The sequence below is a fragment of the Eptatretus burgeri genome, chromosome 1, assembly GCF_056783735.1.
Source record: "Eptatretus burgeri isolate ZD-2024b chromosome 1, Ebu_testis_v1, whole genome shotgun sequence".
NCBI lineage: Eukaryota > Metazoa > Chordata > Myxini > Myxiniformes > Myxinidae > Eptatretus > Eptatretus burgeri.
The window spans coordinates 73716954-73741385 of record NC_140961.1 but is presented as its reverse complement, the minus strand read 5'-3'; the positions used below and the strand labels follow the sequence as shown (position 1 = coordinate 73741385).

The window sequence follows — 24432 nt, the reverse complement described above, 5'->3', positions numbered from 1 at the left end:
TCGCTCTGGTGGTTACCATGCCCAAGGAGTTGGTGTAGATGTGTCCAATAAGCTGACTCCAATGAAAATTGAGGTAACACCGGTCAACGAGCGTATTATGAGAATAAGGATTCATCACTCCTTGAGTGTCATTTCGCTGGTCTCTGTGTATGCTTCAAATGAGGCGAGTGATCTCACCGTGAAAGACGCATTCTATGCCAGGCTTGAGTCTGTGGTTGATCATTGCCCCAGGAGAGATAATCTTCTCATCGTGGGGGATTTCAATGCATCGACTGGAACTGATAGGGATGGTTATGAGACATTTGTTGGTCCCCATGGGTCTGGAATTGTGAACCAGAATAGCACTAAGTTCCTTGACTTTGCAAGAAATCATGGACTTAGGGTGGCTGGTTCATGGTTTCAGTGCCCACATGCTCTTCGCTGGACTTGGTATTCTAACGCTGGTGCTGTCTCAAAGGAGGGAGATTGACCATGTGCTCGTTGATGGTTGCTGAAGGATGATCCAGAACTGCAAGGTCGACCGGAGTGCTCAGCTCCTCAATATCGACCACAAGCTTGTTGTGGCAACTCTGATATTGCGGTGTCAATCCAGGATAATGGTACCATCTCAGCCTTGGCTCGATGTTGACAAGCTCAAGGATGAGAGGGTCGCTGAGGAGTTTGCGAACAGACTTAGTGGAGATTTGGGCGGTCTGGGTACTTTGGGAGATCCTGAAGAGTTGTGGAGTGCCTTCAAAACCACAGTCCTTGATGTTGCCGGTGGACGTCTTGGAACTCACCGTAGGGCAAAGAAGAATTTTGTCTCTCAAGGGACACTGGATACCATTGACCAGAGTCACAGGGCCAGGCTGAATGGCAGAGCTGAGCTGTTCAGCCGAGGCATAAAACTGTACGTGCACTAAGGGTGGACAAGGAGGCCGATGTGCAAGGAATCTGTGAGGCGGTAGAGCATCACCTGTAGTCAAGTGATTCTTGTCCTGCTTACAGGGAAATTTGCGCATTGCGTTCCTCCAAGCCCATCCCTCGGTGTACTGCAGTGAGAGCAGAGGGTGATAGGCACTTGACAGAGGAGTCCGAAGTGAAGGTCCTCTGGGCCGGTTACTTTGAGCGGCTGTACTAGGCTGATCCACCAGCTCTAGAGTTGGACATCAGGGGTGTTGCAATCCCTGTTGCTGACCCTCCAATCAACTGTGGTCCACCTTCGTTTGTGGAAACACAGGCTGCGGTGAACCGGTTGAAATGGGGTGAAGCTCCTGGGATCTGTGGCATCTATGCTGAACTTCTCAAGGCTCGTGGAAATGCTGCACTCGTGTCGTTGTATGCAGTTCTATGCTCCGCCTGGAACACAGGCATCATCCCAACTGACTGGAAGAGGGGCTTGTTGTCCCTCTCTGGAAAGGGAAGAGTGATCACCAAGACTGCAACAACTACCGAGGGGTGACACTGCTCTCAGTGCCGGGCAAGGTCTTTGCTCTGATAATTCTTGATAGGGTTCGCCACCATCCGTTTGAGCAGCAGCATCCAGAGCAATCAGGATTAACACCAAAAAGGTCAACAATTGACCATATCCTTGCTCTTCGTGTCCACACCAAACGCAGATGACAGTTTTGGCAGAGGCCGCTTGCAGCCTCTGTTGATCTCTGTAAAGCGTTTGATTCAATGAATTGAGATGCACTCTGGAGGATTCTTGGTCTTTATGGGGTGCCACCAAAACTGATCTATCTGATATCTGAACTATACTCGAGCACTGAGAGTGCTGTGAGATGTGGTGGTACCATCTCTGACTTATTTTCATGGATAAGGGATTTCATCTCTGCCTGGGGAGTCATGGATTCACTGGATCATGGAATGTGGCACTGCCGGTACCTGTGCGGGAGGATGAAAGTCCGAGTCTTCAGGTCCTTGGTGCTTCCAGTCTTGCTTTATGGATGTGAGACTTGGTCTCTGACCAGGAATCTGAGAGGGTGACTTAATTATTTTGGTACCAGGTCTCTTCGGAGAATCCTTGGCTTTCGCTGGTTGGACTTTGTGTCCAACGAGCGGTTGCTGAGAGGGACTCAAATGAGATGTGTTACCTGCATAGTCTGTGAGCGTCAGCTGCGGCTGTATGGACATGTGGCTCATTTTCCTGATACTGATCCTGCTCACCAGATTCTCTCAACGAGGGAGCCTCTTGAGTGGAGGAGGCCAATGGGCCGACCACGTGCCTCGTGGTTGCAGCAGGTTGATCGGCATCGCAAGGAGATGGGGATGGGCCAGGCATCTGCCTGGGGGGATGGCCAGACAGAGGCCCCTGGAGTATTGGCAGAAAGTGGACGCAGTGACGCGCTGCTCCGGCGCATGCTCCCATACCTGACCTGACCTGCTCGGACGCATAGTCTGGCAACCAGAATTATTTAATATTTTGAATCTCCGTTCAGGGATTTAAATCAAACTTGGTGCTGGTATGTATGATGATGTGGGCAGAGGCAGGTCTGTTGACATTGTGATGTCAAAGACTGTCCTTCTCGTTTTCATTTAAGAACGTAATACCACTTTCTGCCAGTAACAGAGCCACCAATGTCGCAGTCTCCATCTTTGATTGTGGTCATGTATGTCCCAGGTTCATTATAAGCTATTGTATCCATGTTGTAGAGGAGTGGCATAAGGTTCTGCATGCTGGAGGACTGGAAGCTCAAGCCCATGGTCCAGGGACTGGTTGTTGACATGACGGTTGAGGATGGGTACCTGCACCCTCCTTGAGAAGGCCCTGGACAAGGAGCTTGTCTGAATTGTGTGCCTCCATCACGTATTCTAAGTGATGTTGTTGGTCCTGTTCACCATCGTCCTGGGAGCAACCGATGGGCCTGAGATGGGGCTCTTAAAACGCTTCCAGAAGAGCTGGCTCTATATCAACAAGGCAAACTTATGGCTTGCCGGTGACTAGCTCTTCTTTGGCATGCCGGGTGACCTGCAACAGGAGATGACATCAATCGATGTGGACTGATCAAGAGCCAAACCCCACAAGAGGACTATAGAGAGCTACTTCAGCTCTGCCACATTTTCCTTGGGGGATCCTCCGATGGAGAGCCGTGCCTCTGCACACCCGGCGTGATGCACAACACGCAGTGGATGGCAAAGGCCATCTCCTCACTGAAGACCTTCCTGTTCAAGGGCCAGAAGAAGTTGATTCTGAGGATCAATAAATAATAGGTGTGACGGTGTTTTTTATCGGATAAATGAGGATTCAGTGCTGTTGTATTACGCATTGACACTGTGGAGAGTTCTAATTCATTTGTTCATGATAGCGCTGTCAACTCATTGGATTTTGAAGGAAAGCATTGAAAATTTTTGTTTTTTGGTTTCTAAAGCAAAAAAAAGTGCAAATGATAGCGATGACTAAATATGGTCCAAGCTGTCCAATTTTTTGCATGCAGACTTAAATTTTGATATGCAACAGCAGCAGCCTTGTGGAGAGAGAGATTTTCAACTTTTTTACTCGACATTTATCCAATCACCCATCCATGCCGAAGCCACCGAATAGTCCTTCCAATATCCACGTCGTCCATTCTCCTCAATGCTTGTGGGCATCCATTTAATTCCTGATTGAACCTGTCCATTGTTTCTGCTGCCACCACCCACACCTTATACCACCCTGGCTTTCTTCTTTTTGAACCTAAGGCAGTGACCCCTAGTCCTGTCTCTGTCCATTCCGCTGAAAATCTATTCTGACTTTACTCTGCATTACCTAAAACATCTCCATCAGATCCTATCATAATTCCCATCTTTCTCAAACCAGTCTCATTCAGTCACTCCTCAAAACCTTGTTTAGCTACTTGTGAATCAATGTAGTCACGATACGCTGAGCCTCTCGATTGCAGCTATGTCTATCCTTCAGTTGTGGTGACCAAAACTGCACACAATCGTGGACACAAGGACTCATTAGATTCCTGTACTTTGCTAACACTTTCCTCTTTTAATTTAGACATTATCCCCCTGCGAACAACTCACAACTCTTTTAACTTTATCCATAGCTGCTGTCTATTTACTTGCTTCATCTACTATCCCACACTGAGATCCTTCCCTGTTGCAAGTTCCAAGACTGCCCATTGCATTGTTTATTCCCCATATCTTTTTTTTTTTTTTCAACCAATCCGAGGTACCTTATTTTTACTAGTGTTAAACTGCATCTGCCAATCTTTTGCCCAATCGAAATATCAAGGCTTTTCGGAATCAAATTACACCTCTTTCTGCTGTCTACCTTGCCTTTTTAAGCTTCGTTTCATCTGCAATTTTGGACAGCCGACTCCAAACCCCACTGTCCAAATCGTTGAAGCAGATTATAAATAACAGCATTCAAAGTACTGATCCCCGAATTACCCCACGACTTACAAATTCCCGGTCAGCCATCCTCCCGTTCACAACCACTCTTTGCTTCTGATTACGGACCCAGTTTTCCACAATTTAACTACCCGACCATCCATGACGTAAGCACTCACCTTAGCGAGCTAGCTAGCAGCCTTCCATGTGGTAACTTATCAAATGCTTTCCGAAAATCTCGACATACCAGATCCACTGCACTTCCCTCATCCACTCAATTCGAAAATCTTGTTGATTTTATATATATATATATATATATATATATATATATATATATATATATATATATATATATATATATATATATATATATATATATACATACATGGTCCATCTGTCCGTGAAGCCATCCATGTAGCTGTGAAGCCATGTGACTATGTCTATTAATTACATACTGTTTGAACGTCAGTTGCACCGACGACACGTACATCTGTCTATTAATACGTACTATTGGAATGTGTTAGGGTGGTGGGCATGGGATCCGAGGATCCTGAGTTCAAATCCCACTCAGCTTTTGAATTAATACCAGGTGGGGTTGACTCTGCATGTCATCCTTGTAAGATCGGCAAATTGAGTGCCAGCTTGCTGGTATCCTGTGTCGAAGTGGAGACCCGTCCAGGATTGTGCCCACTAGCCAAGGAGACTGCTTAGGCAGCACCAACGCTCTGCACAGAGGATGGTCCCAATGGATGGATGGATGGATGGATTGGAATGTAACTTTCAAAACTTTTGGCCCCTTAGACTACTGAGACCTCTTAGATATTTGAAGGCCCTTAAGAAATATACTTAAGACCCCTTTTACCTTTAAAACCCTTTTAACACTTCAGACACCTTTAGATCCCTTCACCCTTTAGACCTTTTATACCCTTTAGACCCTGAGAACCCTTCGACCTTTACACCCCTTAAATCTTAACACAATTTAGACCCCTTACACCCTTCTGACAGATTAGACAGGTTAGACCCTTGACCATTTGGAGCTTTACACCACTTGGACCTTTTCAGACCCTTTTTATATGCTTGAGAGATTAGACCCTTTCGACCCCTTGGACACAATAACTACTGTTGGAACTCTTTTAGAATCGGTGAAATCAACAACAGGTAAATTTAGAAAACTTACGGTGGCATCTGGTGCTCATTGGTGTTTCCATTTGGGCCATAGAGAGCAATTCTAAAAGTCCCATCTTCATTACTCAAGCCCGTCAGGGTTACTGAAACTTCATATCTCCAGCCTGGTTTGAAAATATCGGATCATTGCATACACATCAAAAATTTCCCCAAATTTCACCAACTGTAGAATACCAGAAATTCACAGAAGATTCTAATATTATAACATCCAACAAAAAAATTCTCCATTTTATTTTCTCAAATTCCTTCTCTGTTGTTCGATTTCAAACATTCTCCACACTTATATTGTGTGGAGACTTTCTTTCTCTTTCTTGGATCTTTCTCTTATATTTCTTTCTTGGACCACACAAAACTTTCTCCCCCCCCCCCCCCCCAACAGAACAGTGTGTATTCCTTGGCTCATTAAATAAAGGGTTATGAGCTTGGGGTGGAGAAAGGGAATGTTTGACATTGTGCGAGTGATCCGATTTATTGATTTTATACATTGTGTGTAGACAGATGGATTTTACGTTAAACAATTTGCTTTATGCGTTTGCTGAATAAGATGACATACTTTTGTCTGATCTGTGTTATCCTTTATCTGTATCTTACCCATGCAAATACTAAAAGATTCAGTAAATGTCCGTGGATGCTGCCTTGAGAGGTCTTATTCGGAAAGTGGTTCGTGCTTTGAAATCTGCTCGTGGTGACCATGCTTCTTGTACTCTTATCAGAGCAATGCCAAAAGCTGGTTGGCAGTTAAATAACTGACCACCCCCAGAAAGTGCCAATGGCATCAGGCGAATGAGCACCCCACTGGTGGGGGGAGAAGTCATGCAGTGGGACCCTTGTTGGAGGAAATGTCATCAGAAGGCAGATTAACGAAATACTTCTTTAATTAATGGCATCCACATTTTTTTGCAGCCTACAAGCCATCCAGTTGTCTTGGAACTGCCTTTCCATTCCAAACCAGGCTTGTTTGGCCAAGAAAGTATGAACTCGTCCACTTGAAAAAAGTCCCGCACAGCTTGCATCAATCAATCAGGTACTCCAGTCCTCCATATGACTACCAATTTTTGTGACTTGACAGCAATTTTTAATGTCTTGACAGCAATATGTGCACCACCAAAGGTCCTGTGGCGATGAGCAATTAGCAAAGTGACCGGTGTTGGACAGTGCTGGGAGTCACAGCCATGAACTTGCACATAAGCGGATCAAGATATTGGTTGTTCTGTGCTGATTTTGGATGACATCATAGCTCAGTAGCAACTTGTACCGACTCAGCTGCCCTTTTTAGGGATAGCACAGCTTGCCCGACCTCAATTTCAGGAGGGGGCTAGAAAAGTTTGCCCTAAACAAAGCTCATCCTACATGTAGTCCAACCAGAGGCTGCCCCATGTGTGGACGAAACATAAAGAAGCCTCAAAAGAAAAGTACTGTAAACAATGCGACATGAAATGTTTGCAATTTACAAGATAGACCACACGAGTTTGACCGTCCAGAAAGGCAAACAGCACGAGCAGCACACGAGTTGAGGGGCTACAATATTTGTGTGGCAGCTCTGAGTGGGACTAAGATTGAAGATGAGGGTCAGCTGACAAAGGAAAAAGCAGGCTATACTTTCTTCTGGAAAGGTCAATCACGAAAGAGTCACACATTTCAGGCAATGGATTCGTGATCAACAAAGAACTGGTCTATATTTTGAAAGCTTTCCTCCAGGTGTCAACAACAGGTTGATGAAGCCACTTTTTCCACTTTGGGACAACAGATTATGTTACACTGATAAGCAACGATGCTCCAACCATGACAAATCCTGAGGAGGCAAAGGAAATGTTCGACTCAGATCTCAGCAGCTTGATATGCTGAACTCCAAGAGAGGACAAGTTGATCGTCCGAGGACACTTCAATGCCCGTGTCGGCCAGGACTGCACCACTTGGCATGGCATAATAGGAAAACATGGCATTGGAAAGACGAACACAAATGGACTTTTGTTAATTTTAATGTGTGTTTAAAATCAACTGGTATATCACCAACACAGTATTCTGTCTTCCAGACAGGCAGGCAGGCACAAGGTCACGTGGATGCATCCATGCTCTCGCCGCTGTCATATGATTGATTCTGTACTTAACTGAATTAACAAAGAGACTTGCAAAATGTTCCATTACTTCCATAGCACATGTTCTTCATGGAGTCGATTGTTGGTCACACGGGCTCGTGTGATCAAAGCTATACCTTTATCATTCGTGCAATCAAAGATCATGCCTGGTGTTGGCTTAATGGTTCGGGTGGTGGGCTTGGGATCCTGAGTTCAAACCCCACTCGCTGTTGAATTAATACCAGGTGGGGTGGACTCTGCCTGTCATCCTTCCGAGGTCGGCAAAATGAGTGCCAGGATGCTGGTATACTGTGTCGGAGTGGCGACCCCGTCTTGGATTGTGTCCAAAAGCCAAGGAGTCTGCTTGGCAGCACTCGGTCAATTGTTGCTGGCAGCACCAACGCTCTGCACAGTGTATGGTCCCCAATGGATGGATGGATGGATGGAATCAATGATCATCTCAAAATGCGCAAAACCCAAGCCTCTCCATTTGCATGGCATGGTCAAGGTGATGACTAAATCTTGCAGATCTTAAAAATCCAAAGGCAGCAGAGCAGTTCTCCACTCATCCTGAAGACACTCACTAACATTGCAGATGATGTTACTGCACCGTGGAATGCACTTTAGGATATGATCTATGACTGCAGTTGAATGCATAGGCTATACAAAACCATTCCATGCAGGAGTGCTTCGACGAAAATGATACAAAAATGTCATACTTACTTGAAATTAAACAGAAAGCATGAAACGCTTCTCTATCTGACCCCACTTATCATTTTAAATTCACTGTAAAGCATTGTGTCGCCAATTCATGTGGATAATTCATCAAATGAAAAATGACTGTTTTTCTCAAAAAAGCAGATGAATTGCAGACGTTAGCAGCTGAACAGCATGACACCAAGTGCTTCCATGAAGCAATAAGAGAAGTTTACAGTCCAACATGGTCTACAGCCATGCCTATAACTCGTGAAGATGGAAGTACCCTCTTCTCACAGAAAGTAGCAATGCCCAATTAATGGAGGGAACACTTCTGTCTCAGCTCCTGAACAGACCATGTACTGTTTCTAATGTATCGCTAAGCCAGATACCCCAGCTTCCTCCTCCTCCTGCTGATCTTGGTGATCCTCACATTCATGAGGTTTTTTTTTTTTTTAAGCAGTTCGTGAGATGAAAAAAAACCCAACAAATCACGTGGCCCATACGAGGTACCTGCTGCGGTAATTGAAAAGGGTGGAAATGCTCTCAATACTTGCAACTGCGATTTTAACACATTTAAGCACAGGAGACAATCCCACAGCAACTGAAAGATGCCAACATTATAAAGACAGAAAGTAACAAAGTATCTCGGAGTGACTACGGAAGTTACCGAGGAATTTATCTGCTCTCGGTCATTGGGAAGATGCTTTCCTGAATCCTCCTTACAAGTCCTCTTTCTCGGATTTGTGATAATGTACTTCCTGAAACGCAGTGTGGTTTATACCTCCAGAGAAGTACAATAGACATGATATTCATTGCTCACCAAATACAAGAAAAATGCATGGAACACCATCAGCCGTTTTACACAGCCTTTGTTGACCTAAAGGGGCTGTCATACCTTGACGTTTTAGCCAGCGTATGGCAAGGTCTCAAAATGTATGTAAAACGCTGGCGTACGCTGAACTATTGATGGTTTTTTTTTCAAGTTTTGGGCGTATAATAACGTGTTGGACGTATGCATAACGTATTAGTAACGTACACAGAACGTTTCAATCACATATAGATAACTTGTACCAACGAATGCTGAGCGTGTTGTCGGCGTTCACAACCTATGCCCAACGATAGTCTAACTTATGCATAGCGTGCAGCAGCGTATCGCCGACGATCACGTGGCGTAGGCTATTAAAAGGCTGCGGCTTGACGCTTCAAATCATAACCGCACTTGACATCGAAGTGTGAAGCCGCTGTCACACCTTGACGTTTTAGCCAGCGTATGAAAAAATTGCCAAACCAAGCTGGCACACGTCGAATACATTATGGGTAAGTTTTGTATACGTTAAGAGCACGCTGGCATACGTCGGCATACGTCGTCATACGCCGAGTACATCGAGAAATTTTCAGCATGTTGAAAATTTCTCGACATATTCGACTTATGACACACGTTCCGCGATTGTTGACACACGTCGACACACGTTACTTGTACGTTACTCATAAGTCGAAACACGTCGAGGTAATGTTTAGCGTCAGTGTTCCAGACTCCCTGGTTGTTGTTTTTTTTTTCTTCGATAGGACGGTGATGTTGACACTTCAATTTCTTGTGCGGTTATAATATAATATAGTTAATAGGTTGCCGTTCAACGATTTAAATCATAACCGCACTAGAAATGGAAGTGTCAACATCACCGTCATACCAAAGAAGAAAAAAAAAACAACCAGGGAGTCTGGAACACTGACGCTAAGGCCTAAGTCACATTTGCTATACGGCGGCCGTACGCCCACTGAATTGACAGAAACGTGCGGCGGCCGCAGAGTTTCTGCGGTGGCCTCAGGGTGGCCCTACGCCGTTTGGCTATATTTTACAGGTCGTAAGGTCGCCGTGGAATTATAACACGGAGTTATAACTTTTTTCATTTCTACGTTCGCCGTAGCAATTCGACGTGCTGTAGTTGTGACGTAGTTGTGTTCCACGTCGACCGTACGTAGGGCGTACGGTGGGCTTGCGTTATTCGTGCGGCTGCCGTAGTCTCTTATCAATGAAAAATGAATTTTGCCCTAAAAACCGAACACATTTTAAAAAACCGAACACAACGAGGCGTTCATGTTTGTTCACGTGTCTCCCCCACCTGTTCGACCCGGATCTTCGCGCTTTGTTCATTCAGTTCGTCGGTGAAAGTCCTCGTGAAAGCATCTCTCGTGTGTTGATCGCTGCTTTACCTCGTGTTTTCACCTTGATTTGTGCTGTTTTTTTGTTTTTTACTCATCTTGTGTTTTAATTAATAACAAAAAAGCAATCCGATCACGTGGTGTGACGGACTGTCGGGCAAGGATTTAATTTCACAGAAAAAACGGTTGTAATTTGGAATATCCATGATTACCTCAGCCCGATGCGTTTGATGAAAGTGATTGTGGTTCTGGGGGCATCATGTTTGATGAGCTGCCCTGGGGGCAGCGCTCGCAGAGTGCGCGAGCGATCGGAACCCAGGCCGGAGCCTGAGCCTGTGTGGACCTTTGGATGTGGTGATTGTACCAGTTTACATACAACACACCGCCACCGAAGGTCATTTACTCATCTTATTTTACCTTAAACATGGGGAATTTCAGTTTAAAGTGTCTTGAAGGTGGGTTTTCTTGGGGTCCAGGAACAGGTTAATGCACTCCATTATTTCTTATTGGGAAAATAGTTTGGGAATCAAACTTTATGCAATCCGAACAGCCTCCTGGGACAAATTCAATTCGGATTCTGGGGGCACCACGTACTGGTATATTCCGAACTGTTATATTTTTATTTCAGTAAAAAAGAAGTGGTATATATATCCACTCATTACCGTCCGTCTGGCCGCACGTTCGCCTTAGGGCCCCCCTGCGGTCGCCTTGCGGGCACCTTGAGGCTACCTTGCGTCTGCCTTGAAAATTCTATGGCCGCCACAGGGACGCCCTAAGGTCACCGTGCGACATGAAATCAAAGACCGTACGGCACCCCCACGTTTTCGGTCTCCACAATTTATAAATACGCCGTGCGGCTCCCCGAAAAATAAAAACATATGTGACTGCTACATTGTGTGACCGTGGAAATACTGCGGCCGCCGTATAATTGATAGTAGCCGTAGATTTTGGAGACCCCACGGCCGCCGTGGCAAATGTGACTTAGGCCTAACCATGACCTCGACGTGTTTCGACTTATGAGTAACGTACAAGTAACGTGTGTCGATGTGTGTCAACGATCGCTTAACGTGCCTACAACTTATGGCCAGCAATATGCGGAATGTGTGAGTCATACGCTGGCATGCGTCGGGAAATTTGAAGCATGGAAAATTTGTCTAACACCACGGCGTACTATGACATATGCCAGCGTACAAAGACATATGCTAGCGTACTACGAGGTATGCCAGCGTGCTCTTAACGTATACTAACTTACCCATAACGTATTCGACGTGTGCCAGCGTTTTAGCCAAATTTTGCATACATCAGGCATATGCTGGCTAAATTGTCAAGGTGTGACAGGGCCTTAACCAAGGCATTTAATACTGTAAACCGTCCTGCACTCTGGAAAATCCACAGCAAACTTGACTGTGCTGCCAATTTTTTCAGCAAAGTAGGCGAGCTGTCAGGAGTCTTCCGTATCATCAGTGGGATTAAGGAAGGCTGTGTACTGCCACCTCGCCTGTTTGTACTGTTCTTCACAGCCCAGCTGCAAGAGGCCATGCAAGACTGTGCTGAATGAGTCGCCATTCATTTCAAGAACAAGAAACCTTTCGATCTTGCACAACTGCAAGCAAACACCAAAAATCACAGAAACACCTATTGAGTTGTTGTATTCAGATGACAGTGCACTGGTGGCCCATTCGGAAGCAGACTTCCAGAACCTTTTCGACAATTTTGCCAGAGCTGCAAAATATTTTGGCCTTACTAACAGCCATGGCATAACAGAGGTCCTTTATCAACCAGCTACTTGTCACCCCAACCAAGAGCCCTCAATAAGGCTTGATGATTTAGTCTTCTTAAACCGGTCGAGCAATTCACTTACTTCAGTAGCATCATAAACAATTGCAGCAACAATTGATCATGAGGTGGATGCGAGACTAAATAAATCCTGTGTTGCATAGTGCTGACTAATAACGAGTCTGGAGATAGCAGGACATTCACCTCAAGACATAATTAAAGGTTGACAGTGCTATTGCTGAGATCCAAAGCCATTGAATAACGTCGTATTTACTTTGCTTCCCAATTCAGTTAACACTCCTTTGTCAACTTTCAGTTGATAAAACTTATCTTTTGAGCTGTCCACTGACTCAGACCTCATCACAGAAATAAAACTGGAAGGGCACTCTGTAGAGTGCATACCTCCGTCACACAATGCCTGATCCACAAGAACAAATCAGGCCAAATACGTTTTTGAAATATTATGCTAGACGGTACTATATCGTTTTTGGCCCTATCTCTCAATAGTGAAGAATCACTTTAAAATTCTAGGAGTCGGATCCAGATCCAGATCTTCATCAAAATTGAATCAATTCTTCCTTGTCACACACCTAACCTGTCCAACAAGTTCCATCCAAATCCGTCCACAACTCTTTGAGATATCCTGTGATATATCGTTTTTGGCCCTATCCCTCAATGGCGAAGAATCACTTTTAAAATTCTCGCAGACAGATCCAGAACCAGATCTTCACCATAATCTAATCAGTTCGTCCTTGTCGCACACCGAACCTGTCCACAAAATTTCATACGGATCCGTCCGCAACTTTTTGGGACATCCTGTACACAAACAGACAAACGACAGACAAACAGACAGAAATCGGTGAAAACATAACCTCCTTCACCTTCAGTGGCGGAGGTAATAACACCAGCCTTGACAAAGTGGAGTATTCCCATGTCAAATGCAGGTGACTAAAATGAGAATGTTTTACAGAATGCTCATTTGGTGTGAAATTGACGAAGTATACGCACGAGAATAGGTGGTTTTGGCTCCAGTGTTCAGGTAGAATAATTCATTCACAACTCCAGGAGTAATGGCATATGTATTTGCCAAATATCCCATTTTTGGGCAGCCCCCATCAGGACAAGTGGCACATTTTCCCTGCAACAGAAAGAGACGAAAACAATTTGATTTGTTGCTCCTTTTTGTTGGGTTCACTAAGATGCAAAGACCCATGTTTTCTTTGTACCTATAAAAAGTTAAACACTCAGATTTGTTTTTAAAGATATTTTTTGAATCTCATGTTGTTTGTAAACAAGATCGCAAGCAGCATGCTTAATAATGATTCATAAACATCAACTTTTTTTTTTTTTTACAAAAAATAAATATACGAGTGAATAACAGAATAAAGGAAGACCAAATATTAGATTTGTTGTAAGAACAAAATTTACAAATTATAATCAGTGAGTGTCTAGCAGAAATGCAAGTGGGTTGACTACGACAGCTTGAGGCATGCTCTCCCACTACCTAAGAGTTTTTTTTTAATTATCTTCATTGTACATTTTATATTTTCAGCCTATTTTTTGAACCATATTGCCATAATTTTGCATTAAAAAAAATTCACCAAATTTGCAACATGGACACCCTCGCCAAATTTTCAACATGGACACCCTCGCCAAATTTGCAACATGGACTTCCAATATGGAGAACCTCAAACAAATTTGCAACATGGACGACCTCGCCAAATTTGCAACATGGACTTCCAACGTGGACAACCTTGTCAAATTTGCAACGTGGACAACCTCTTGTCTATTCTTCTAACAGAAGTGATATAACTTTTGTGAGTAGAGGATCACCCTTTGTGAAGTGAAATTCACAAAGGAAATCACAAAACGTTCAATTTTCATCTGACGTCAGTTTTGGCCTAATATTTTCACGTGGAGTGCTGCAGCATACCTCAAATTTGGGGGCAAAAAAAATAAAATAAACCACTAACTCATCTACCATGTTAATAGTGCTTAAAATATTAAAGTTAGTGTTCATGAATATTACAAATTATTAAATGGTCAAAAAGAAGATACTCAGTTTCACTATATATATATATATATATATATATATATATATATATATATATATATATATATATATATATATATATCTTCTTCTTCTTCTTTCGGCTGCTCCCGTTAGGGGTCGCCACAGCGGATCATCCGTATGATCCGCATAGTGATTTGGCACATGTTTTACGCCGGATGCCCTTCCTGACGCAACCCTGGTCACGTCTTACGACACAGGGATATGGTACACCTATTTTAACCGGGGCATACACCGGCCCAGTACACTGGTGCTCATTTCGCCGACCTCGGAAGGATGGCAGGCTGAGTCAACCCCCTGGTGTATTAATTCAGTGGCCCAACGGGGCTTGAACTCAGGACCTTTTGGATCCCAGGCCGCTGCCCTAACCACTGCACCAACACCAGGCTAAGGCTATATATATATATATATATATATATATATATATATATATATATATATATATATATATATATATATATATATATATATATATATATATATATATATATATATATATTGTTACGTTGGAGGGGGGGGTATGCATTCAAAGGGTAATTAGGATGTTTAATGAGGTATGCCATGCTGTTCGAGTTTACCAGGATCTCGATGTAATAAGTAGCAATTCAGTGGTGATAAGTTGTCTAGTAAATGTTCATTTCTTAAAGGGGGAAATGATAATTGTCACGTAATTAGATAGGGACACGGGATAGGGTAAGTGTGTCTGCGTAAACCCCTTTTAGTAGTCCCTGGAGGCTGGCCGTGACGTCACAGGACAGGGCTGCGGATGGCTCCGCCCCGTGATCACGATTGGCGGAAGGCGACGGCGGTGGGCCAATAAAACGGCTCGATTGGAAGTGACGAGGACGGGAGGATAAAAAGGTTCTGTTCGGGGTCGAAGAGGAAGAGGAAGAGGAAGAGGAAGAGGAAGAGGAAGAGGAAGAGGAAGAGGAAGAGGAAGAGGAAGAGGAAGAGGAAGAGGAAGAAGAAGAAGATCGGGACAAAAAGATCGTGTTTTTTTGGTGTGGAGGCTGTTGCGCGGGAAGCGTACTTGTTGTTGTGCTGATTCGATCGTGTTCTTCATCGTGTCTTGGAGCCTTGCTGAGCCTCGTGCCTCACCTTGGTTGGCTCTGGGGTTCTGCTGATTCGGAGTACGGGGTCGAACGGCGGGCGGACCTGCCTCCCTCTCCTGCTCGCAATTTGGCGCCAGAACTGGTTCCCTGGCGGCTGTGAGCGGACTTGGGCCAAGACCAGGAGGTCGACAGCACCACGGTTTCTCCTGCCCCCTGACGTGAGCAAGGCCAGCTCGTCCGACGCTGATCCAGGGACAGTTGCGTCCACACCACGGTCCAGCCTGACCACCAGAAATAGCTACGTTTTGTGTGTGTGTGTGTGTGTGTGTGTGTGTGTGTGTGTGTGTGTGTGTGTGTGTGTGTGTGTGTGTGTGTGTGTGTTTGTGTGTGTGTGTGTGTGTGTGTGTGTGTGTGTGTGTGTGTGTGTGTGTGTGTGTGTGTGTGTGTGTGTGTGTGTGTGTGTGTGTGTGTGGTGTGTGTGTGTACTTGGCGCCTTAGAGGGTTTGAGATCTGTATATTCATTGGAATTAACTGTGTTTTTCCCCACGCCCGATCCCACACCATCCCGTCGAATCGCCCCGGATCCCTCTTCTTGCCGAGTTTTATTATTTCTGGTTAATAATAAAAACAAATAAACATCATCAACTCAGTGAAAAGTGACTCGTGCCACCTTCCTCGTCCCGTTTGCGGTAGAGCGATTAGAACCGCCATCTTTGGGTTATAAATAAATAAACCGCCTCCATCGTTTCGGCTCATTCTACGTTGGCGGGACTGTTCAAGGCCCGTGGACGTCACAATATATATATATATATATATATATATATATATATATATATATATATATATATATATATATATATATATATATATATATATATATATATATATATATATATATATATATATATATATATATATATATATATATATATATATATATATATATATATATATATATATGTATATAGCCTGGTGTTGGCTCAGTGGTTAGGGTGGTGGCTTGGGATCCTCGGGTCCTGAGTTCAAGCCCCGTCGGCCGCTGAATTAATACACCAGGAGGTTGACTCAGCCTGTCATCCTTCCGAGGTCGACGAAATGAGTACCAGTTCCAGTGTGTGTACTGGTTGAGGGGCACTGCATCAGCGACTCAGTCTCGCTTCAAGAAATGATAGCTACCCCGGCAGCGAAGCTGCCATACGACCACCACCACAATATCTATCTATAATTCCAGCAATGTGCGTGCGTGCGTGCGTGCGACCGCTGTTTCTCGACAACCACTGGTCCGATCTAATTGAAACTTACCAGGTATATTGCTGGGGACCTGAGTATGTGCCTTTTCAAGGTTTGATATTAATCAGACAAGTGCTTCCCAAGTTATGGCCATTTATTTACCAACCAATGACAGGACACGTTGCTGCATTGGCGTGGCCGTTGGGGAAGAGACCCTCAGCCGCATTCCCCATTACGGGTTACAACGTACGGACTTCTGGATAGTGATGACACTACATTCTAATAATTTCTCAATTTGTGATGCGCATTTATAGATAAACACAATGCCCCAATCCAGTCGTCGTTTACGAGAGCGAAGGAACGGCCTGTGTGGTTGTTTGAAAGTTTTTTTTTTTTGCACGTACGGCCACACGAGAGCGAAGGAACGGCCTGTGTGGTTGTTGTTTCTGGCACGCGGTTTGAAAGTTTTTTTTTCTTGCATGTACGGCCACACACGTACGGGCATGCACGTACGGGCATGCAGTAGTATATTAAATGTTCACAAAGGGGGGAAAAAACGTTTTTTTGTTTGTTTGTAAAGGTGACCAAATATTGAAAAGTAAGAATTCTACAAGAAAAGCAATTTGTTTAAATTTTAAATAAAAATTTTCCTTCTTGTGTAACACAAAACAAACTAGAGAGTTCATGAAACACTTGACCCCACACAGACTTGAGAAAAAGGACATGGGAAGGGTCTTTTAAACTGGTGATTTGCATTTTGCTCTCATCAAATGGCGCTAGGTGCCGCCATGTTTGTCTGAATGATGAATCTCACAGTTACTCTGTCCTCAGGGCATGGGATGGTGTGAATATTTTTCAAAGTACTGCTTTTTCCAAGTAAGTGCCAATAAGGGGGTTTGTGTTCTGCAATATTCAAGTACCTATATAATTTGATTGAAATAACAAAGGTTTTAAAGGCTCGAAGAAAAAAAACCTTTTTCTGGAAGTTTACCACCGTTGATGCACCGTATCTTCACCACCATATTTAACACGTTAAATTATTTATTCATACCTTTTGTTTGTGTCCTTTATGACGTCCCTAAAACAGTACGTTTCCTGCTTGGAATGATTTTCAATTTTGTTTGACTGCCAGACAAACAGGCTAAAACGATTGCTGTACTGCGAGTGCGCATGCGCACTCAGGATGAGAGTCCGTACAATTTGCCAAATTCAGAGCCAAAGTACTACTAAACTGTAGGTTCGTGTTCCGATTCATGTTCTACAGTGTTCAGAATATAGAGTTCAATTGAAATGAAGTGGTTCCTTGACATCTATAGATAGACAAACAGACAGCTGCACAGACAAAGTGAACCAATTGCTCAAGCCCACTTTTTGCTTCACGAATGTGGGGTAATCTTGTGGTGCGACACTGAACCCTGCTCTGAGTAGCAGGAGATCAAGATGCTCTTCCTGATTAAAGGTGGGATAGAATTGTGAAAATATATGAGGTTGAGGGAGAGATTAAAAAAAAATAAACCATCATAATCTGTTGGGATCCAGATATGATGAAGCATACAATGCTTTGAAAGACAATGAAAGGTGAAGCATGGCAGTCCCCAGATAAACTAGCCTCCCTGAGGACTGGCCCTCCTCAGAGGATTTATGTTCCTCAACAAGGTAATGCTGTAGTTTACTCATGGACACCCTCACTATTTGGCTGTCGGAGGTGGCCATTTTCGGTTTGCCAATGGGAAAGCATTTATCCCAATCTATGGAAGTAACGATATTATGATGATAATGATGATGATCATCATAATGTACCATGCCTGATGCAGAGCTATGATGCTGCCAAAGCAGTTACTAGGTTACAATCCTGGTCGAGTTGCCACTCCGACTCAGGAAGTCTAGATAGGAATTTGGGATTTCTTCAGGGTGCTGGCGATAGTTCAACCATTCTTCAAGAAGGACACAGTGGGATCTTTAACGTCCACCAACTAATGCCGGCAGATGGGATGCCCTGTTTTACGTTCATCCGAGGGAGAGCACACACATTGATCAATCGACCTGACTGTGAAACACTGGGATGACAGGTTATAGCTGGGTCAGGATTCGAACCCAGTCTGGACAGCTTCGAGGCGAGGGCGCGTACGTCTAGGCCATCCTGTCAGGCGTCAGCCCCACCTTACTTATGGATACTGGAAAAAAAGTGAGCTTCAGTGTTCAGGTATTGATAAGATCGAGGTAATGGCCACAAAAAGGATGGGATGGAAGATAAAGCAATTACACAACTACATAAGTGTGGATAACTTTTCTGGCTTAAGTAATTAAGAACTGCATACCCATGAGGATTAAATGAAAGAATTGACAATAAATTTACAGTGCCTTCAGAAAGTATTCACACCCCTCGACTTTTGTCACATTTTGTTGTGTTACAACCTGAATTTAAGATTTATTAAATTTGAATTTTTTTGTCACTGATCATACCATAGGTTAGCATCCATGGGGTTGAGGAAATTCCTCCTTGATTTCTCGCTGAGTGCAGACAGAAAAGCGATGTCATAAAAATGATGACGCTGGTACCTGTGGCCGGGTGAGGAATAGTGCTGGTCATTTTGGGGTCACGTGACTTGTTGTTGTTGGTATGTGGAGGAGTTGTTTTCCCCTTGGGCTGGATGCTGTAATGATTCATGGCACAGGGGGCGCGGTTGAGCGTGTGTCTGGATTTCCGGTTCACGGTTCAGAGAAGAAGCGAGCCATTTTGTGCGAGTGCTCGTCGTCGACATTTGCATCGAGTTAGGAATGTACGTGTGGTCACCAGGGGTTAGACTCTGCCGACGGAAGTGACCGCCTGTATGGAGAATTCTCTTGGGTTTCCTTGTGGTCTCAGACCATTCATGGAGAAGCTGTTTGGCCTCTGACTTGAAGGGGATTGCGAGTCCTGGTAACACCAACACCATCGACCTCCAGACGCTAGTCGGGATGTGTCAGGTGATTATCGCTATCGTGGCCGGTGGTACTTGTATGCAGCAGGGATCGAGTTGTTGCGGTTATGTTGATTGCCATGGTTCAGAGACATCATTCCTCCATGTAAGATAAATTACAAATCTTGGTTGATGGATGTGTGTAGTAGTACAGTAGCCATATCACGACATGCATGGATTGTTTAACACGTATGGAATTATGGAATTGGGGGTTTCTGAGATAGGTGGTATAATTTGTTGATTACTTGATGTTACACATACTGATAAACAATGTCCCAAACATCATTAGAGTATGTAATGACTTCATGTAACAGGTGTCGTTACATTGTGAGCATTTAATTGCAGCACTGGCTATTCGATGCAAATCACTAAATGGATGTTTGTGTGGTTTCTAGCTCGCCTGTTCGAAGAACAGAGAGCTATAGCGATACCCCCGGCGTGAGCGTCAGCGTCAGCGTCAGCGTGAGCGTGAGCGTGAAAATGTTAAAGTTTTTGGTGCAAGTTATTTAGAAGCTTGCCATTCATTTAAATGTGTACGAGGATGCTGATATTTGTCATGGAGGTTCCTTTGGGGTATATTATTAATGTAGTGAAGTTGAAATTAAAAAATATTTTCAATTTTTTTTAATTTTTGACCTGTTTTGAACTTAACCTTTTTGAAGCACATCAACGTTAAAGTTTTTTTTCCTTTCTAATGTTTTTATCTACCACACTATTTTTTACTGATTACAATATACAAATACATATATTGCTTTAAAATTATTTGGATCAGACTTCACTGCAATGCTTTCTCAAAAATATTATTAGACTAGTCTTTTAAAAACGATAAATGTATAAACAGGCGAGCATTGGGTGGCTTTGACACCAACTCTCTGTTTTTTTTTTTTACCCCTCAGCCTGAATTGGCTAAGGGGTATTGTCGTCACAGGCGTTGTCCGGGCGTCTGTCAACTTTTGGTTTCCGTCAATTTCGAGGAGAACGCCTTGTCTGATTAAATCCATTTTTGCAGGGTATGTTGGGGTTGAGTAGACGAAGGTTCTTTTCAAAAATGGGCGCGCTGCGATTTTCAATGTGGCCTCCATGGCAGCCATCTTGAAATTGGTTTCCGGACAATAACTTGAGAACGACTTGACAGATTGATTTTATTTTTTATTTTATTTTGCAAAGCAAAAATAAATGTCAAATGACATCACAGATGGGGTGCTCTGCTTTTCTTTTTTTTTTTCCTTCTTTTTTTTTCTACTTGCACTTGATCTGGTGTTGTGTGTGTGCGTGCGTGTGCCGTGCTGCGATTTTCAATATGGCCACCATCTTGAAATTGGTTTGCGTCACTGTTGATCTAATTCATCATTGTCTGTTTCTCTTTAAGTAGAGAGCCCACACGTAACTTGGTTACATACCCACAGTGCTCTGGGAAATGACGTCACTTCTCCCAGTCTTAACAGCTGTATTTGTGTGACAGTCAAGTCTTTCAAGTATGAAAGTCAAGTCTGCACCTTTGTTCGTGCCAACCCCACCAAGACTCAGCTATGCGCGTTCCACTTGACTCGTGAGCCAAAACGTCATCTCGCATTCCTTGGGGTCATTCTTGCCCGCTCATTTGACGTGCAATAATCACATGAAGAAAGCGAAGCCCAAGGTAAATATCCAAAATAGCACTCTGCACAAACGGGGTAATTCAAATTGGGGGACTCATCCTTCAACATTACAGACCACTGCTTTTGCCCTCTGTTATTCAACAACAGAATATACATGTCCAGTATGGGAGAGATAAGCATATGTGAGTAAACTTGATCCTGGGCTGAATGAGCTGTTGTGTTGCCTGATGTCTAAAACCAACCAATGTAAAAAGCCTGTAATCTTCTGTTTGGCATCAGTCCACCCAACACTAGGAGAGCAGTCACCAGCAGAAGGGAATGTCTTTAGCCGAGCAAAGATGCAAGGCATCCACTACGCAATCAGTTGCCGGCGCAGAGCAGGCTGAAATTAAGAAAGGGTTTCCTCGCCACCACGCAACCACTCGATTTGGACCCAGCTTACACAAGTATCCAAATGTGGCGCAAAAGGCTGATCGGCGATTATGGCAACGCCAGACTGTATGTGCAGCCCACAAAAGGCAAGCCAGCAGGATCAAACGAGTCCTGGCAAAAATGGCAATGTCTTAACCACATGCGTGCTAGGCTAGGATGCTGTGAGGTATCCCTAAATAAGTGGGGATACAGCAACAACCCGACGATATGTGACTCCCAGTAAAAGCCCCCAACAATGTCGCACCTGTTCCAAGCATGGAAGCATGTGGTGTGGCAACATCATAATAATAATAATAATAATTAGAAGAAGAAGAATGCTGGTCATAATTTTCTCTACCTTTTTGGCCAGGTAAAGAGCTCACAGGGTCAAGAGGCAGTAGGTATGAGGGGGTAAGTGGGGTATATACAGGGATTATTCCAGTACACGAGTTAAAGAGGATAGCAATAGCTTAAGACGTTCCGCCTTGTCGAGAGTGGAGTCAGCTGTGAAGGTGAGGCGAAGGAGGGAAGGGAATGGGGTGATACACCAGAGAAAGATTTAACAAGGCACCAACAGGAATTTGAGGAAGGACACAGGATGGAAAGTTCAGGTTTAATGTTTCCCAGATGATGCTTTATGGCGCTAGCCTGAGGATGGACATACGAGTTGCGAGACTTGCAAAATAACCAATGAATTGGAAAGTTGGTTGTTGGGAATGACTTTGAAAGGTGAATTGTAGTTTTCAATAAAAAGTGTTTTACCTGATATTACTGAACCTTTATAATCTTTGCACCTTTCTTAGGTGATAATCATGTGAAAGGTGAAATATAATTATTTAGAGGTTAACAAACAGAACAAAGAGATACGGTAGATGTCAAAGGGTGTACAATAGACAATGACCAGTAAAAGAAAATAAGCATATTTACCTGAGTGAAGTCATCATAGTTGTCACACGGATAAGCTATAAATCCTTCTGGGATCTGTATGGTCTCTGTATAGAACTTGTAGCTGCGAAGATGGTTGCAGGCGAAGAAGTTCCGGGTTCCTGATGCAACGGTGTAAGGAATTACACAGTGAAGACATTGAATTAAAAGTACTTCTGGTTATTAGTCATTACTATTAGTAAAAATAAAAAATTAGTCATGATATTATGAAGCTAAATTGATGTTTATGCCTGGTGTTGACTTAATGGTGAGAGTGGCGGGCTTGGGATCCTAGGATCCTGAGTTAAAATCCCACTCACTGTTGAATTAATACCAGGTGGGGTTGACTCTGCCTGTCATCCTTCCGAGGTCGGCAAAATGAGTGCCGGCTTGCTGGTATCCTGTGTTGGAGTGGTGACCCGTCCAAGATTGTGCCCAATGGCCTGGGAGACCGCTTATGTAGCACCAACGCTCTGCACAGAGTATGGTCCCAGTGGATGGATGGATTGATGTTTGGATATTCATTGAAAATTAATTTTCATGTAGTATTTGATTATTTTTACAGTTTTGTTAATTACAGCCAATACTCTTCATACAGCTCCAGGGTATGTTTCGAAGCAAGAACCAATTATGGACGAGTCACCACTCCAATGCTGACACACAGGCCACCCAGTTCATCATCCATGCAATGCACGGCATCAAGTTACACCAGGGTAACAGTTTATAGCTGGGTCGAGATTTGAATCCAGGATTCACAGCTCAGAGGTGAGTGTGCATACTTTCAGGCCATCTTGCTTGTGTCTGCGTGCATGCACATGCACACGCTGGAGAATGTATATGCAGTGACATGCAAAAGTATTCACCCCCCTTAAAAAGTTTTCGCATTTTGATGCCACCTGAGCTTATTTCATGATACTTTCAAATCAAACTTAATATAGAGTCTTCCCAAACTAGTCCAAAGTGAAAAGGCAAAAAAAAATGCAGATAAAATGTGAATAAGTTTGATTAACAGAGAAAATCAGATGATTCTGAGTTGCACAAGTATTCGAACCCTTTGCCTAATTCAACCCTAAATCACTTCAGGAGTAAATTATTTGTTTGAAAGATTACAAAATAAGTGTAATAGGTTTCACCTGTATGAAATTAGTGGTTTAACTGAAATAACTAAGCTTCCCACTTATCGAAGGAGTTTTAAAGTTCAACTGAGTTGGTCAACCAACAAGGCAAACATGAAGACCAAGGAGCTTTCCAAAGAAGTCAGACATGAAGTGGTGGAGAAGCACCGTTCAGGAGAGGGTTATAAGAAGATTTCAAAGTCACTCATTATCCCTTTGAGTACAGTGAACTCCATCATTAAAGGAGAACCCAAACATTCAGACCACCTTGACGCTAATCTGTCCCTTGATACCCGATAACATAGATATGTTTTCATGTTATATGACATGGAAATAGCATCATCATATGAAGATAACAGTTCTGATGAGGATAACTAGAATCTTGTAACAGACAGGCAGACTGAGGCATAATTATACCAATAATAATAACTACGAGTGAACTCGTAATTGTGGACGTCTTCACAGTATAGGAATAGAACTTTTGCCTGGCTGTATGCGTATGACTCATCAGCAGTTTTAATGTTTTTGTCTCGTAAGATTTAGGGATACACTGATATCATTTTAAAATTTAGCATGATATGGATATGAACATCAAAAGAATTGATACATAACAAAAAAATTGTTTCCAAAGAGCAGAATGACTTCAAAGATATTCATGTAAGTGTTCTTTTGCAACATATAATTCAATACAAGTGTTTTACAACGGTAGCTACTTAGTGGCACATCCTCTTGCCTAAAGTAGAAAAACTGTTTATTTTTTCATTTTTCACGATGCTTGTTCCATATGCACTGAATGTGTCGGGAAAATGACAAGGTCCAAATACTTTTACCGATCACTCGTGCTCCTCCCATGTATCCGTGCCATAGCTACATGTCA

The 24432-nt window shown here is 43.4% G+C and overlaps 1 protein-coding gene and 1 long non-coding RNA gene across 3 annotated transcripts in view; one reads left to right on the top strand and one right to left on the bottom strand.

The window, feature by feature from the left end:
• Positions 1-24432, bottom strand: part of LOC147034752 (pancreatic lipase-related protein 2-like) — a 65874-nt gene that overhangs the window by 10036 nt on the left and 31406 nt on the right. The window contains exons 8-10 of the mRNA XM_085888269.1: positions 22444-22562; positions 13203-13332; positions 5477-5588 (exon numbers count right to left, since the gene is read on the bottom strand). Of these exons, the coding sequence (XP_085744395.1) occupies positions 5477-5588; positions 13203-13332; positions 22444-22562 (361 nt within the window). The remainder of the gene's footprint in view (positions 1-5476; positions 5589-13202; positions 13333-22443; positions 22563-24432) is intronic.
• The window catches only part of LOC147034753 (uncharacterized), a 33211-nt gene continuing 28045 nt past the window's right edge, over positions 19267-24432 (top strand). The window contains exons 1-2 of one of the 2 annotated variants that reach the window (XR_015060053.1): positions 19267-19514; positions 23039-23205. This is a non-coding gene — a long non-coding RNA (uncharacterized LOC147034753). The remainder of the gene's footprint in view (positions 19515-23038; positions 23206-24432) is intronic. The other variant, XR_015060054.1, reaches the window with a different exon arrangement.